At 45.9% G+C, this 12923-nt stretch overlaps 1 protein-coding gene across 4 annotated transcripts in view; it reads left to right on the top strand.

The window, feature by feature from the left end:
* The window catches only part of MVB12B (multivesicular body subunit 12B), a 189245-nt gene that overhangs the window by 13506 nt on the left and 162816 nt on the right, over positions 1–12923 (top strand). For all 4 annotated transcript variants that reach the window (XM_043916833.1, XM_043916831.1, XM_043916834.1 and 1 more), the window contains exon 2: positions 1207–1329. In XM_043916833.1, coding sequence (XP_043772768.1) covers positions 1207–1329 — 123 coding nt within the window. The remainder of the gene's footprint in view (positions 1–1206; positions 1330–12923) is intronic.

The following is a 12923-nucleotide window of genomic DNA, read 5'->3' as shown; positions in this document are numbered from 1 at the left end:
GGTAGAATTTAACATGCTGTTTTCCACTGCTGGTCCTTTTAAAAAGCTCTAGAAGTTATTTACATAAGGTGTTACCGTTTTGTATGCTTTCTGCTACACTGCCACTGGAGCTGCCCAGACCCAGTGCTCTCGATATTCTGCTGGTCTCCTCCGGTCGCATCAGGAGGCAGGCAGCAGCAGAATAATAATTTCATTTCCCTCCCTTTCTCCCAGTGTCCAACAAGAATTACAGTCATTGTTAGTGTTTAGCTTTGAGTAAGTGTCCACATGACCCTAGAATTAAACACAACAAAGGGACCCACCAGTCCTCTTGGGAACAGCAGTAACCACGTTTCTGGCCGATTATGCTGGACCTTTGTGTCCCTCACCCACCCTTCTCATCTGCTTTTCGTTGAGGTCCTACTGTGCGCCAGGGGACCTCTCCAGGCCCTTCGTTTCCGGGATTCCCTTAGTTCTCACAGCAGCACTGCAACTGTCGGCATCCTGAGCCTTTGCTTGCCTGCTCACCAGCTATAAGTCATGGAGCCTGGACTCCATTGCCTGCTGTGGCCTCCATGGCCAGAGCACTTTCCTCTATGTGTTCACAAAGCTCTGCCTCCCCAACAGCCCACCCTTGGATGTAGTCATGGCTGTGGATTTGGAGGGCTGTTCTTCCGCCAGGAGATGCTGTGAGGGGGAGAGATGGAAGGTGTTGCTAGGTTTAACCATGTCTGATTTATCCTTAGAGAAGGTGCTGGTGTCTGTGTGGAAGTCAGAAAGCAGGGCGGGAGAGTGTTCAAAACTAACTTGAGCAGAGCAGGGGCTGGAGGTGACTTGAATTCTTTTTTTTTTTAAATAAAATATTGGTTTATATATTTGGCTGTGCCAGGGCTTAGTTGGGGCACATGGGATCTTTGGTCTTTGTTGAAGCATGTGAACTCTTAGTTGTGGCATGCGGGATCTAGTTCCCTGACCAGGGATCGAATCCAGGCCCCCTAGCATTGGGAGCGCAGAGTCTTAGCCACTGAACCACCAGGGAAATCTCTACTTGAATTCTTAATCTGAGGAAAGGGTCGGGTAAAGCCAGGGCTCCCTTAGCTGGTCCAGGTATGTGAAGTTGAGTTCAGGATATTTGCCCCAGGATTCTGGTTCTGTTTGAGACTTTGTATCGCTCACTTTAAATGCTCCATTAGAATTTTGTACTTTCTTTTTCCTTTTTGGAATCAGGAGGAAGCCACCATGCCTGAAGTCAAAGACCTTTCGGAAGCCTTGCCAGAGACGTCAATGGATCCCATCACAGGAGTCGGGGTGGTGGCTTCTCGGAACCGAGCCCCGACAGGCTACGACGTGGTGAGTCAGGATTCACTGATTTGGCAAATATTTGTTTCCGGTGTTCAAGACCCTCTGAACCTTGTGTGTAAGATGTGTTTCTGCCTTCTAGGAACTTAAACAGGGAGGGAAAGCATCATCAACGGCAAGGTGGGGGAAGTGTCCTGGCTGGGGAGCAGATGACCTGAGCTCATCTGGGCTGTTGCTCAGCCTTAGCTGAGTCACTTGACCTCTGTGATGGTCAACCTTCACATCTATAAAATTAAGGGGTTGGATTAGTTGATTTCCAGAGTCATTTCTAGTTGTGACATTTCATGAAAAGAATCCAAGCATCTGAAATACCCTTGGTTGTCATAGATTGTCTTGTATAAATGTTATAAATATATTGACATGAGTTTATATAGCTTCTTACAGTTTACAAAGCAGTTTTTCCCACCCATGAACTCAGCTGGCTCTCACAATTCCCTGGAGGCTGGGAGGGCCAGTTGCCTTCCGTCCACTGTGCTGATCAGGAGAACACAAGCTCCGAGAAGGGAAGTAATGGAGGCCCAGCGCTTAGGAGTGGTGAATCAGGTGACTCAAGTCCAGGGCTGTGATGACCACATCACCACAATTTAGTAGAGAATTGGCTTTGCTTTTCAGCAGACGTCTGTGGTGGTGTTCAGTAGTACCGATGGCTTGAATTAATTATAGTGTTTTTTCAGTAGATAAATTCCAACTTGGTTGGGGCTTAAAATGTTCAGAGGAACTATTGGGAGGTTTCAGTTAACAGTGACTGTTGCCTTGTGTTCTGAACTTCTAAGGTGGACTTAAAAAAAATTATTTATTTATTTTTGGTTGTGCTCGATCTTCATGTCTGTGTGAAGACTTTCTCTAGTTGTGGTGAGCAGGGACCACTATCTAGTTGTGGTGTGAGGGTGTCTCACTGTAGTGGCTTCTCTTGTAGCAGAGCACAGGCTCTAGGGCACACGGGCTTCAGTCGTTGTGGTACATGGGCTTAGTTGCTCTGTGGCATGTGGGATCTTCCTGGATCAGGGCTCGAACCTGTGTCTCCTGCATTGGCGGGTGGATTCTTTACCACTGAGCCACCAGGGAAGCCCCTAAAGTGGTCTTATTTTTCACTTTCCTTATTTTGTTTGACGACAGAGGATGAGATGGTTGGATGGCATCACCGACTCAATGGACATGAGTTTGGGTAAACTCCGGGAGTTGGTGATGGACAGGGAGGCCTGGCGTGCTGCAGTTCATGGCGCCGCAAAGAGTCGGACATGACTGAGAGACTGAACTGAACTGATTTTGTTTGGGATGATGTTTTATTCTTGCTCATTGAAAACGTATACCCAGAATACATAAGAGTAAAAGAATGTAAGTCTCATTCGTCAGCACTGAAAACCTGGCACAGTGATAAAATCAGCGTCTGATGTGAGGTGTGAGTTTGAGGGGGGATGCTCAGTCCAGAAGAAGCCCTAAGGCAGGGTTTCTCATCCTTGGCATTACTGACATCTTGGGCCAGATGATCAGATAGTAGTAGCTGGCAGGGGTCCCATGCGTGGCAGGGACAGCATCCCTGGCCTCTTGCCACTCGATGCGGATAGCCCCAAACCCCAGGGTGTGCCAGTCAAGAATGTGTTCAGACTTGCACACGTCCCCAGGCAGAGGGGGCAGGCAGGCAGAATCAGCCCCATGGTGAACAGTGCCTTTGCGTCAGCCCACACCGGCTCCCATGTGAGAAAGGGGGAGCCTGTTACAATTCTCCACATCAGTTTCTCAGCTGCTGGAAAGCTTATAAACATTTTTAAAGTGAACGAACAGGGGAATCTTTTTTTTTTTTTTTTAACAAAGATTTGAGTCTTACCTGCTGCCTGACTTCAAAGCACTGTTTGAATGTATAACTTGCCATAAAATAGAATCATTAGGTATGGCTTTGTGCCATAAAACTCTTGGGGAAGCTAATAAAAATGTTCCTGATTTGAGAAGCCCAAGTGTCTTTTGATGAATTAGATATGAAGCAGCGTGTCGTGAATCAGGGCAGGGGCTTGGTGCGCGCCTGTCTCCGGGAGGACCGTCGCCAGGGTGACTCTCCGGGTGGGGGGCGGAAACCCAGGTCTTCTGGCTGTTCCCTCGTGTGGATCTGTGTCTTTAACATTCTGCGGGGCCCCTTCGGGGTCACCATGAATGCCGGGTGAGTGGGCGGCAGATGGCCTTTGATAGTCTGGTTTTCTGAAAGTCTTGGTGAGTCTGACAGGAGCAGAATCTATCCCTATCATTTTCTCCTAACGTCGAGCTCAGGGCAGAAGAGCGCGGTGTCAAATGAGTGAGATTAATAAGCACATTTCATGGTGGGGCTGCACCAGGCATCATTGTGAAAGGTGAGCAGGCCAGGAGGCTCCAGAGGGTCAGCTCGGCAATTACCCAGGCTCCGCACGCTGAGACCAAGTGTCCAAGCTCCTCCGGAAGCCCTTCCGGGGAGAGATGGGGGAGTCCTCTCTTTGTGCTGACCGCCAGACTCTTCTCAGACAAGCATCTGCTTCCTCAGAGGTCTGACCCTGAGTTCAAGGGGAATGGGGGAGGACACTCCCCTTCCCTTTGTCCATAGTATAGTGGGAGGTCGACATCCAAACTGAAGTGCCAGGCTTTTGGCAGTGGCCGGGCTGCAGAGATGCCGAGACAGAAGTGCGACGGTGGAAGGAGGCTCTGCTGTGGACCATGGCTGGGGCCTCTCCAGCATCTGCTGGAGGCTTAATCCCTCCGTGCGCTCAGAGCACGCTAAGTACCGTGACACGCAGACCTGAGAGTGGATGCCAGATGGACCGCTGACCCTCGGTGGCACAATCATTGAGCGGAGGCCCTGGTGCTGCTGGAAGTAAAAGATGCCAAGTGTTTGTTTATAAATATTGAATTTGACAACTTCTCTGCCGGTCAGGGGATGGTTCCTCAGGTAGGGGCTAGGGATCACTTGCTAAACTTCTCAGTTTACCGTCCCTGTTTCTGCAGCCACCTCTGAAATAGCCTCCCCTCCCTGCCCGGCAGCCACAGGCTCAGATCTTGAACGTTGCTGCTAAGGCCCAGGTCCGTCCTCTGGCCTGTCCGTGCCTGGCCTCTGCTCCCTCCTGGCTGCCTTCATTCTCCCTGACGGCGGTGTTTAGAACTGCCAGGTGTGGGGGCCCAGCCAAACTGAGTCTTGGCCTCTGAGAGACTTGGAGAGTTTTTTGGTCTTTTTCTTCACTGTGCTTTAAGAGCTCCTTCCTTCCCTTCCTGAGAAACCCCACGTGTGAATGGGAGTCTTTGTGGCATGGTGACCCAGAAGTGACAGTTTATCACCTAGTTCAAGGACTGTTCCCAGACACCCAGGTGGGGGGTTCTCAAGCTTTGGCGGGCCTCAGTCCTCTGGAGAACCCCACACCCCGGATTCCTGCTGCAGTAGGTCTGGGGTGGGGCTGAGAGCTTGCATTCTAACCGATTGCCCGCTGATGTCGACGCTGCTGGTTCAGGGGCCACACTTTGAGAACTGCTGGTCTAAGTTAAGTCATTCTTAAATAATATGTACCTGTGGACCCCACAAGTCTAACTCAGGAAGTGCTGTGTTAGCTTTTCCTGTTAATTTTTGATGTGTCCTGATTTAGAGTTTAGGGGTTTTTTAAAAATACAAATGAGATGGTACCATTTACACTCTCATAACTTAAAAAATTTATTGTGGGCTTAGCTCGATATCAGTCTGTATAGATGTATCACCTCCTCTCAATAATGGATATTTATTGTTTGGCTGTTTCCTAGGTGGTGTTAGCAGTAAAGAAACTGCCTGCCAATACAGGAGATATAAGAGGAGTGGGTTCCATCCCTGGGTTGGGAAGATTCCCCTGGAGAAGGGCATGGCAACCCACTCTAGTATTCTTGCCTGGAGAATCTCCTGGACAGAGGAGCCTGGCAGGCTGCAGTCCATAGTGTTGCAAAGAGCTGGACAGGACTGAAGTGACTTAGCACACGTGCACACCAAAATTTGGCTAAAATTCAATATTGAAGAATAGTGAATTTGTTCCCATTTTTGTTTTTAATGCAATAAACAACACCCTTGTGTCTGTATTTTAGCATGGTCATCCTATTAGTGCCATAGAATGATGTCATAGGTTGAAATTACTGGGTCAGAGTGTTCACATCTTTAACTTGATAAGTGTTGCCTATTGCCTTCTAGAAATGTTGTTATATTTTGTGTTTCTGTTCTCAGGCAAGTGTTGAGTAAAGTGAAATTTAGGGTCTGGGGGATGAATTGATCAAGCCCCCCTCCCTCCAGACTCTGTGTCCAATTTCCCATCACCAGTAAATCCAGGCAGACCTCCAGGGGCGAGGGCCTGGGCAGTAAGCAGTAAGTGGTAGCCATGGATCTTCTCCCTAAGAGCGTCCTCCTCTCAGACAACCAGAGAGAGGACAGATACCCAAATCCTTTAACTTGGCACACGTGTCTTCCAGTCTCACTTCCTTCTACTATCTTCTCCCCCAACCTCATCAAACCTCTAGTTTCTCACAGTTGGAATAAGGAGCAACTTTGTACCATATTTCAAAATTCTTGTGTTCCCACCTTTTTGGATAAAATTTTTCTCATCCTTCAGAACCCAGTTTGAAAACTCCTTGGTGAGGCTTTTCCTGATGTTATGCGTTTATTGCTTCTCACTTTGGCTTCACTGGTATCTGTTGACCCCCTACTATTGTGCAGAAGCCCCGGAAATTCCAGTATCCTGGGAGGGGTTCCATCATGTCAAAGGGGAAAGGTGAGATGAGGTAGTGGGGGTGGATAAGGTCAGGTCACACCAGAGCATTATAAGCTATACAAAGGCATTGGCCATTGTTCTGAGGGTGGTAGGAGTCATTAAAGGACTTTAAGAAAAAGGTTCTTATATTTGTGTTTTTTTAAAGTTTCCTTGATGTGTGTAGAAGGAGGAGTAATTGGAGGGCATAGATATTGAGTCAGGGGGCTCAGTTTGTAGGGTCTGTGTTGGTGTAGGGTGAGAGGGCAGAAACCTAACTCACCAACAATGGAGGGACATGGGAACATGGGGCCTGGGGACCCACATGCACATTCTTTCACAGAAGAAAAACTAGGCTGAATGTTGGGAGATGGGTGCAGAGGTGAAGAAAGGGAAGGACCAGAGTGACACAAGGCTGTCTTGCTGAGCAGCTGGGTGGATGCTGATGCTCTCTCTTGGGATGGAACATAGACAACCAGGTAGATTGAGGGTGGAGGGGGACCGCTGGTTCAGTTTGGATACACTGAGCTTGAGGTGCTCGTGTGATATCTGGGCAGGGATGCTGAGCAGCCCTAGGTCTGAAGTCCGGGGAGATGTCTGAGTGTTATCATCACAGGGCAGAGCCTGTGGCGTCACGGAGGTGGTCCTGTCACCTCAGACTCCTCGTCAGAGTCCGCTGCAGCATCACCGATTGGGGGAGGGGGGAAGGAGGCACTCGGGGGACTGGGGCTGAGCATCCGGAGAGGTGGATGGAAACTGGGGGAAAATGAGTATTTCTAGAAGGGGTGGTCAGTATTACTCAAAGCTCTATAAGGGGTAAATAAAATGAGGCTGAACTGTTTCTTTGGGGCTCAGTTATAAGAAGGTGCTTGTGAACTTGGTGGTAGGCTCAGAAGACTGCCAGCCAGTGGATTTGAAGGGTCCCCCTGAAGTGGGAGGTGAGGGTACAGATGCCTTTAAAGAAGGGAGGGTGGCAGCTAGACGGTGCCTTGGGATCAGGAGTCTTCTTGCCTTTGTTTAAAGGTAGGCAGGTGTTGAGTGTGTTTAGTCGGTGATAGGAAGGAACCAGCAGTGAGGACCATTGACGATACAGGAGAGCAGGGGGCTGTCTGATGAAGCAAGGCCCCCGAGGAGCCGAGGACTTGGTGTCCAGAGACTGGTCAAAGAAAAACCCAGGAAGTCGTGTGTTTTTAAAATTAATTAATTTTTGACTCTGCTAGATCTCCTTTGCTGCCCGCCAGCTTTCTCTAGTTGCGCTGAGCCGGGGCTACTCTTCGTTGTGTGTGGGCTTCTCATTGCGGTGGCTTCTCTTGTTGGGGAACACAGACTCTAGAGCACAGCCTCAGTAGTTGGGGTGCATGGGCTCAGTTGCCGCTTGGCATGTGGGATCTTCCCGGACTAGAGGTCGAACCTGTGTCTCCTGCATTGGCAGGCAGACTCTTATTCAGTGGGCCACCAAAGATGTCCCAGGAGGTTGTGTTTGTGTCATTCTTGCTCCTTCCCAGGGCTGCGTGCTGGGAAGCCAGGCTCGGTCGTGGCCTCTGACCACCAAGTGGGCCCCCGAGGGCTGTGCATGGACAGGTCCTCCCCTGGGTCTTTACTTCCCATTTCTTCTGTGCTTCCTCTTCTCCCACTTCGTTTCTCTCAACACTCCCATTTATTTCTGGGACTGATTAGACAGCAAAACATTTCTAATAAACTGCTGGACCTGAATAGTTTATTTATTTGAGATTTCCTAAATAATGGGAAATTATTCAAAAATTCCGATGCTTAAACTGCCAAATGAGAGGGGCTTCGGGGGTGCTAGGAGAGGTAGCTCCCGCTCTGGGCCTGTGGACTGTTGTCTAGGGCCATAGAGATGGATGAGTTTAAAGTGACGGATGAGTTTAAACCTGTAAGTGAAGTTCAACCTACGAAAGTGGAGAAAAAAAAAAAGTAATTCGCCAAGTGCTGAAGCTAATTCAAGCACGTTGGTATTTTTATATACAGCTCAAGAAATTTTAAAAAATCAGTGAAAGACATATGAAGATGGTCATGATATTTAATTAAAAAACATATGGTAGAAATCAGGTGGAATCTATGGAACATAATCACACATCCAGCCTGAGCAGAACTGTCACGTGAGTCTCCAGAAAGCTGATGTTGTGGGGAGGCCCAGGTCAGGCAGGAGGACCACCCCACTCCTCGGGGCCAGAGGACACGCCCTCCTCCCCACCCCCGAAGCTCTGGCCCCACGAAGCAGATGCAGAAGCAGGTGCGGCAGCCTCTTCCCACTGTCCCCAGCTTCTGCCCCACGTGGCTTCGCTGCCCAGAGCCTGCTGCCAAGGGCGGAAATGACCGCAGACCCGAGTCCCACCACACGCTGGTTCATTTTCAGAACCAGAGCTAGTTTTCATAAAAGGCTCCAGGTGTTCCTCCCTTTTGTTCTGTGGGAAAATAACATGAAACTGAGATTCACTGAAAACACAGAAGGTGAGTTTATGGCCAGCCCTTGGGCCCTTGTCTCCTGTGGCCTGGATTAGCCAGCTTCGGTAACAGCGTCGTCCCCGCACCTTCCCGGGTGCCCTGCAGAGCCCTGGCCAGTGGAGCCACACCAGGGGGCTGGGCAGGGCCACTTACGTGTGCACACGCCTGGCTTCCAGGAGGGGTGTGCGAGGCGAGCATCGCTGCTGTTAGGATGACTCTCAGAGATCCTGGCTTAAATTGCCTCCTCCTAGGCTGCTCTCCCCCACCAAGTATGCATTTTGGTTTTGACCCAAAGACTTGATTCTCGCTAATGACTGGTTCCATAGCGGGATCAGTGGGAAAGGAGAGGGGACCTGGGGGGCCCTGCAGCGTGCTGGCACTCCGTCCTGCTCATTGCAGCCTCCTACTCACCGTTTACAAAGGCTCCTGACAAAGAAGCCTCACACAGTGGGTTAATGGGAAAGAGGAGGGACTTGCCTTAATCTTTCTTTTATTTTTTTTCAGTCAAACTTTTAATTTTGAGATAATTAGATTCACATGCAGTTGTAAGGCATACTACAGGGAGAGCTTGTTTTTAACCTGTTTCCCCTCAACGGTAATATCTTGCAAACTCTAGTAGAGCATCATAACCAGGATATGGACGGGGATACCGTCAAAATACAGAACATTTCACTTCTAAAATGTACTACCTGGGGTTTTATTTTTATTCGGGTGTGGTGAGGCCAACAGATCAGCAGAACACTGCCATTGGAAGGAGAATTTATTCTCACAGTTCAAGAGGAGGGATCCATCCACACCATGCAGGGCCATACAGGGAGGCACCAGGGGTTGGTCAGCAGGCAGAGGGAGGCAGGGACAGGCCTGGGCAAGAGCCTTCTTTGTGGTTTCTGTGGGGAAGGCAAGGCAAGGCAGCATAAGCAGATTTAGGATTGTCTAGTTTAAATAATTTCGGCTTGCTCTGGGCTTTAAGGGTGGCCTTAGTTGTCAGATAGCTGGCCTTGGGGTGATTTAGGAAAGGGAGAGAGGGTTTCAGACTGAAGGAGGCCTGAGAAAAGAGGGCAGGTCGGCATACGGCCTCAGGATTGGTTGGTGTGCATATCAAATTGTGTTCTGTCTCTAGGAATTAACTAACTCCTCTTTAACCACTGACAACCACTAATTTGTTCTCCATTTCTATAATTTTGTCTTTTCAGCAATGTTATATGAATGGAATCATATACCATGTAATATTTTGCAAGTTTTTTGTTATGTTTTCAAAAACTCAGCATAACTCTCTGGAGATTTCATCTAGAAAATCTATTGTGTATGTCAATAGTTTGTTCCTTTTTATTGCTGCATAGATTTAATTGATACGACTGCAGTGCAAATTGTTTAACGATTTACCCATTGAAGGACATCTTGGTTGTTTATCCAATTTGGAGCTATCATTATTAAAGCTGCTATAAATGCTTGTGCACAGGTTTCTGTGTTAACGTGCCCTTTCATTCCTCCGGGATAAATGCCTCGGAGTGTACTTGCTGGTCATATGGTAGTTGATATTCAGTTTTTTAAGAAAATGCCAAACTGCTTTCCTGGATGGCTGGTAACCTTTTACATTTCTGCCAGTTTGCCACTCCTTTCCCAGCATCTTTTACTGTCAACATTTTTTGTTTTGTTTTGGTTTTTGCCATTCTGATAGGGTTGTGGTAATAACTCGTTTGGTTTTCATTTGCGTTAATCTAGTGACTAACGATGTTAGAGATCTTTTCCTGTGATTATTTGCCATCTGCATTTCTTCAGTGAAATGTTGCTGCATTTCTAACTCATTTTCTAATTGGATTGTTTGTTTTTTACTATTGAGTTTTAAGAGTTCTTTGTATATTATAGATGTGAGTCTTGTTTGGAAACATTTTCTTCTAGTTTTTGCTTGTCTTTTTATCTTATCAGGATCTTAGATAGAGTAAAAGCTTTAAATTTTGATGAAATCCAGTTTATCAGTTTATCAATCATATTTTTTGGTGTTAAGTCTTAGAACTCTCAGTCTTGCCCTGGATCCTGGAGATTTTCTCTTATATTTTTTCCACATGTTTTACATTTAAGTCTGTGTTAAATTTTGACTTCGTTTTTGTGTAAAGTGTGGATCTAGGTCAGAGTTCTTATTTTCCTCAATGCATGAACAGCTGCTTCCGTACCGTTTGTTGAAAGTTGAACTGCTTTTGAACCTTTATAAAAAAAATCAATCGGGCATATTCGTGTGACTCTCCATTCAGTTTTATTCTGTGTGTCTAGCCCTCTGCCAATACCACTCAGTATTGATTGTTGTAGCCTTATAGTAAGTTTTGAAATTGGGTAAAATGTTTTCTCCAACTTTATACTTCATTTAAGGTATTGTTTTTAGCTATTGAAGTTCCTTTGTCTTTCCATATAAATTTTAGAATAATCTTACTGGAATTTAGATGGGAATTAATATGTAAAAAGGGGCTGTGGACCAACAGGGAGGTGGTTCCTATACCAACAACAAGCAGTTCTCAGACACCACCTGCAGGTGCCCTGTAGTCGAACAGTTCTGACACTGTCTACCTGGAAATAGCATCAGCGTCCACAGGTTAAGAGCTCAATCCCACAAGACTGCACCGCCCCCCAAACTTTGGTGCTAATCACCAGCCCAGATTGTCACCTGTGTGTCTAACCAATTGGCTGTAGTTCAGGGGTTCCAATGACCTCATTCCTAGGTTCAATTAATTTGCTAAAGTGACTTACAGAACTCAGAGAAACATTTTACTTACTAGGTCATTGGTTTATTATGAGAGGACGTAACTCTGGAACAGCCAGATGGAAGAGTTTATAGAGGAAGGTATATGGAAAGGGTGAGGACCTTCCATGCTGTCTTTCCTAGCATGCAGCTCTCCCCAAATCTCCTATGTTCACCAACCAGGAAGCTCTCCGAACCTCATCCTTTTGGGCTTTTATGGATGCTTCCTTGCATGGGTATGACTGATTAAATTAATGCCCATTGGTAACTGATTCAACCTCTAGCCCCTCTCCCCTTCCTGAAAATCAAGGAATAGGACTAAAAGTTCCCACCCTTCATTCATGGTTGGTTTCCCAGGCAACCAGTCCCCACCTTGAGGTGCTTTCCAAAAGTTACCACATTAACATTAACCCAGTTGTGAAAAGGGACTTGTTATGAATCACAAGACACATATTTCACTTTTATGGCTCTAAAGTGATTGCAGGAACTAAGGAGAAGAGATAAAATATTCTCACAAGGGACTTCCCTGGCAGTCCGGTGGTTGAGACTCCGTACTTACACTGTAGGGGCCATGGATTTGATCCCTGGTTCGGAACTAAGATCCTGCATGCTGCATGGCATGGCCAAAATTTCTTTTTAAAATATGTGTTATAACAAAAGATGCTCCCATTGCTCTTATTATTAAGGACATTCCAAAGGTTTTGGGAGCTGTGAGCCAGGAACTATGGGTGAAGACCAAAGATGTATTTTTTATTATAAATCACATTATCACAACCTTAAATTTATACATAAATTTGAGGAGACTTCACATCTTTATTATGTTATGTCTTACAACTCAGGAACATAGTATGTCTCTCCATTTATTTATTACTTTTAAAATTACTTTCAGCAGCATTTTGTAGATTCAAGCAGATAAGCTTTGTATGTGTTTTGGTTGATTCAAGCCTAAGTGCTTTATTTTTTTATTTTGAACAATTGTTAATGGAATTGTATTTTTAATTTTGATGTCCATGTGTTCATTGCTATTATATAGAAATATTGCAGTAAAATTGAGTTTGGTATGTTTGTTTTTGGTGAATTTTAAGACCTTGCTGAACTCACTTATTAGTGTATATTCCTTGGGATATCGCTGTAGACTATCACATCATCCTTTTTTCCTTTCTAGCTGGTATGTATTTTATTTATCTTTTTTGCTTTGTTGTAATGGCTAGAACTTCTAGCACTATTTTGATAAGAGTGGTAAGAGTAGACATCTTTGCTTTATTCTTCATTATAGGGGGAAAGCATTCAGTCTTTCACCATTAAGTATGACATTAGCTGTGGGGTTTTATTTTTTATAGATGCTCTTTATCAAGTTGAGAAAGTTTCTTTCTTTTCCTGTTTTTCTAAGAATTTTTATTATGAATGGGTACTGAATTTTGTCAAATGCCTTTTTTATATTGATTGATATATCATGTGATTTTTTTTCTTTAGCCTGTTAACATGGTGAATTACATTGATCTTTAAAGAATGAACCAGCCTTGCATCCCTTGAATAAGTCCCAATTAGTCATGGTGTATAATTATTTTTATTTATTGCTGAATTTTCTTCCTAATATTTTGTTTAGGATTTTTGACTCTGTATTCATGAGGGATGTTTATCTGTAGTTTCCTTTTTTTATCTGGTAATACTGGATTCAT

The sequence above is a fragment of the Cervus elaphus genome, chromosome 11 (assembly GCF_910594005.1).
Source record: "Cervus elaphus chromosome 11, mCerEla1.1, whole genome shotgun sequence".
NCBI classification, from domain to species: domain Eukaryota; kingdom Metazoa; phylum Chordata; class Mammalia; order Artiodactyla; family Cervidae; genus Cervus; species Cervus elaphus.
The sequence above is the reverse complement of the archived record's forward strand: the minus strand, read 5'-3'. Positions and strand labels throughout refer to the sequence as shown.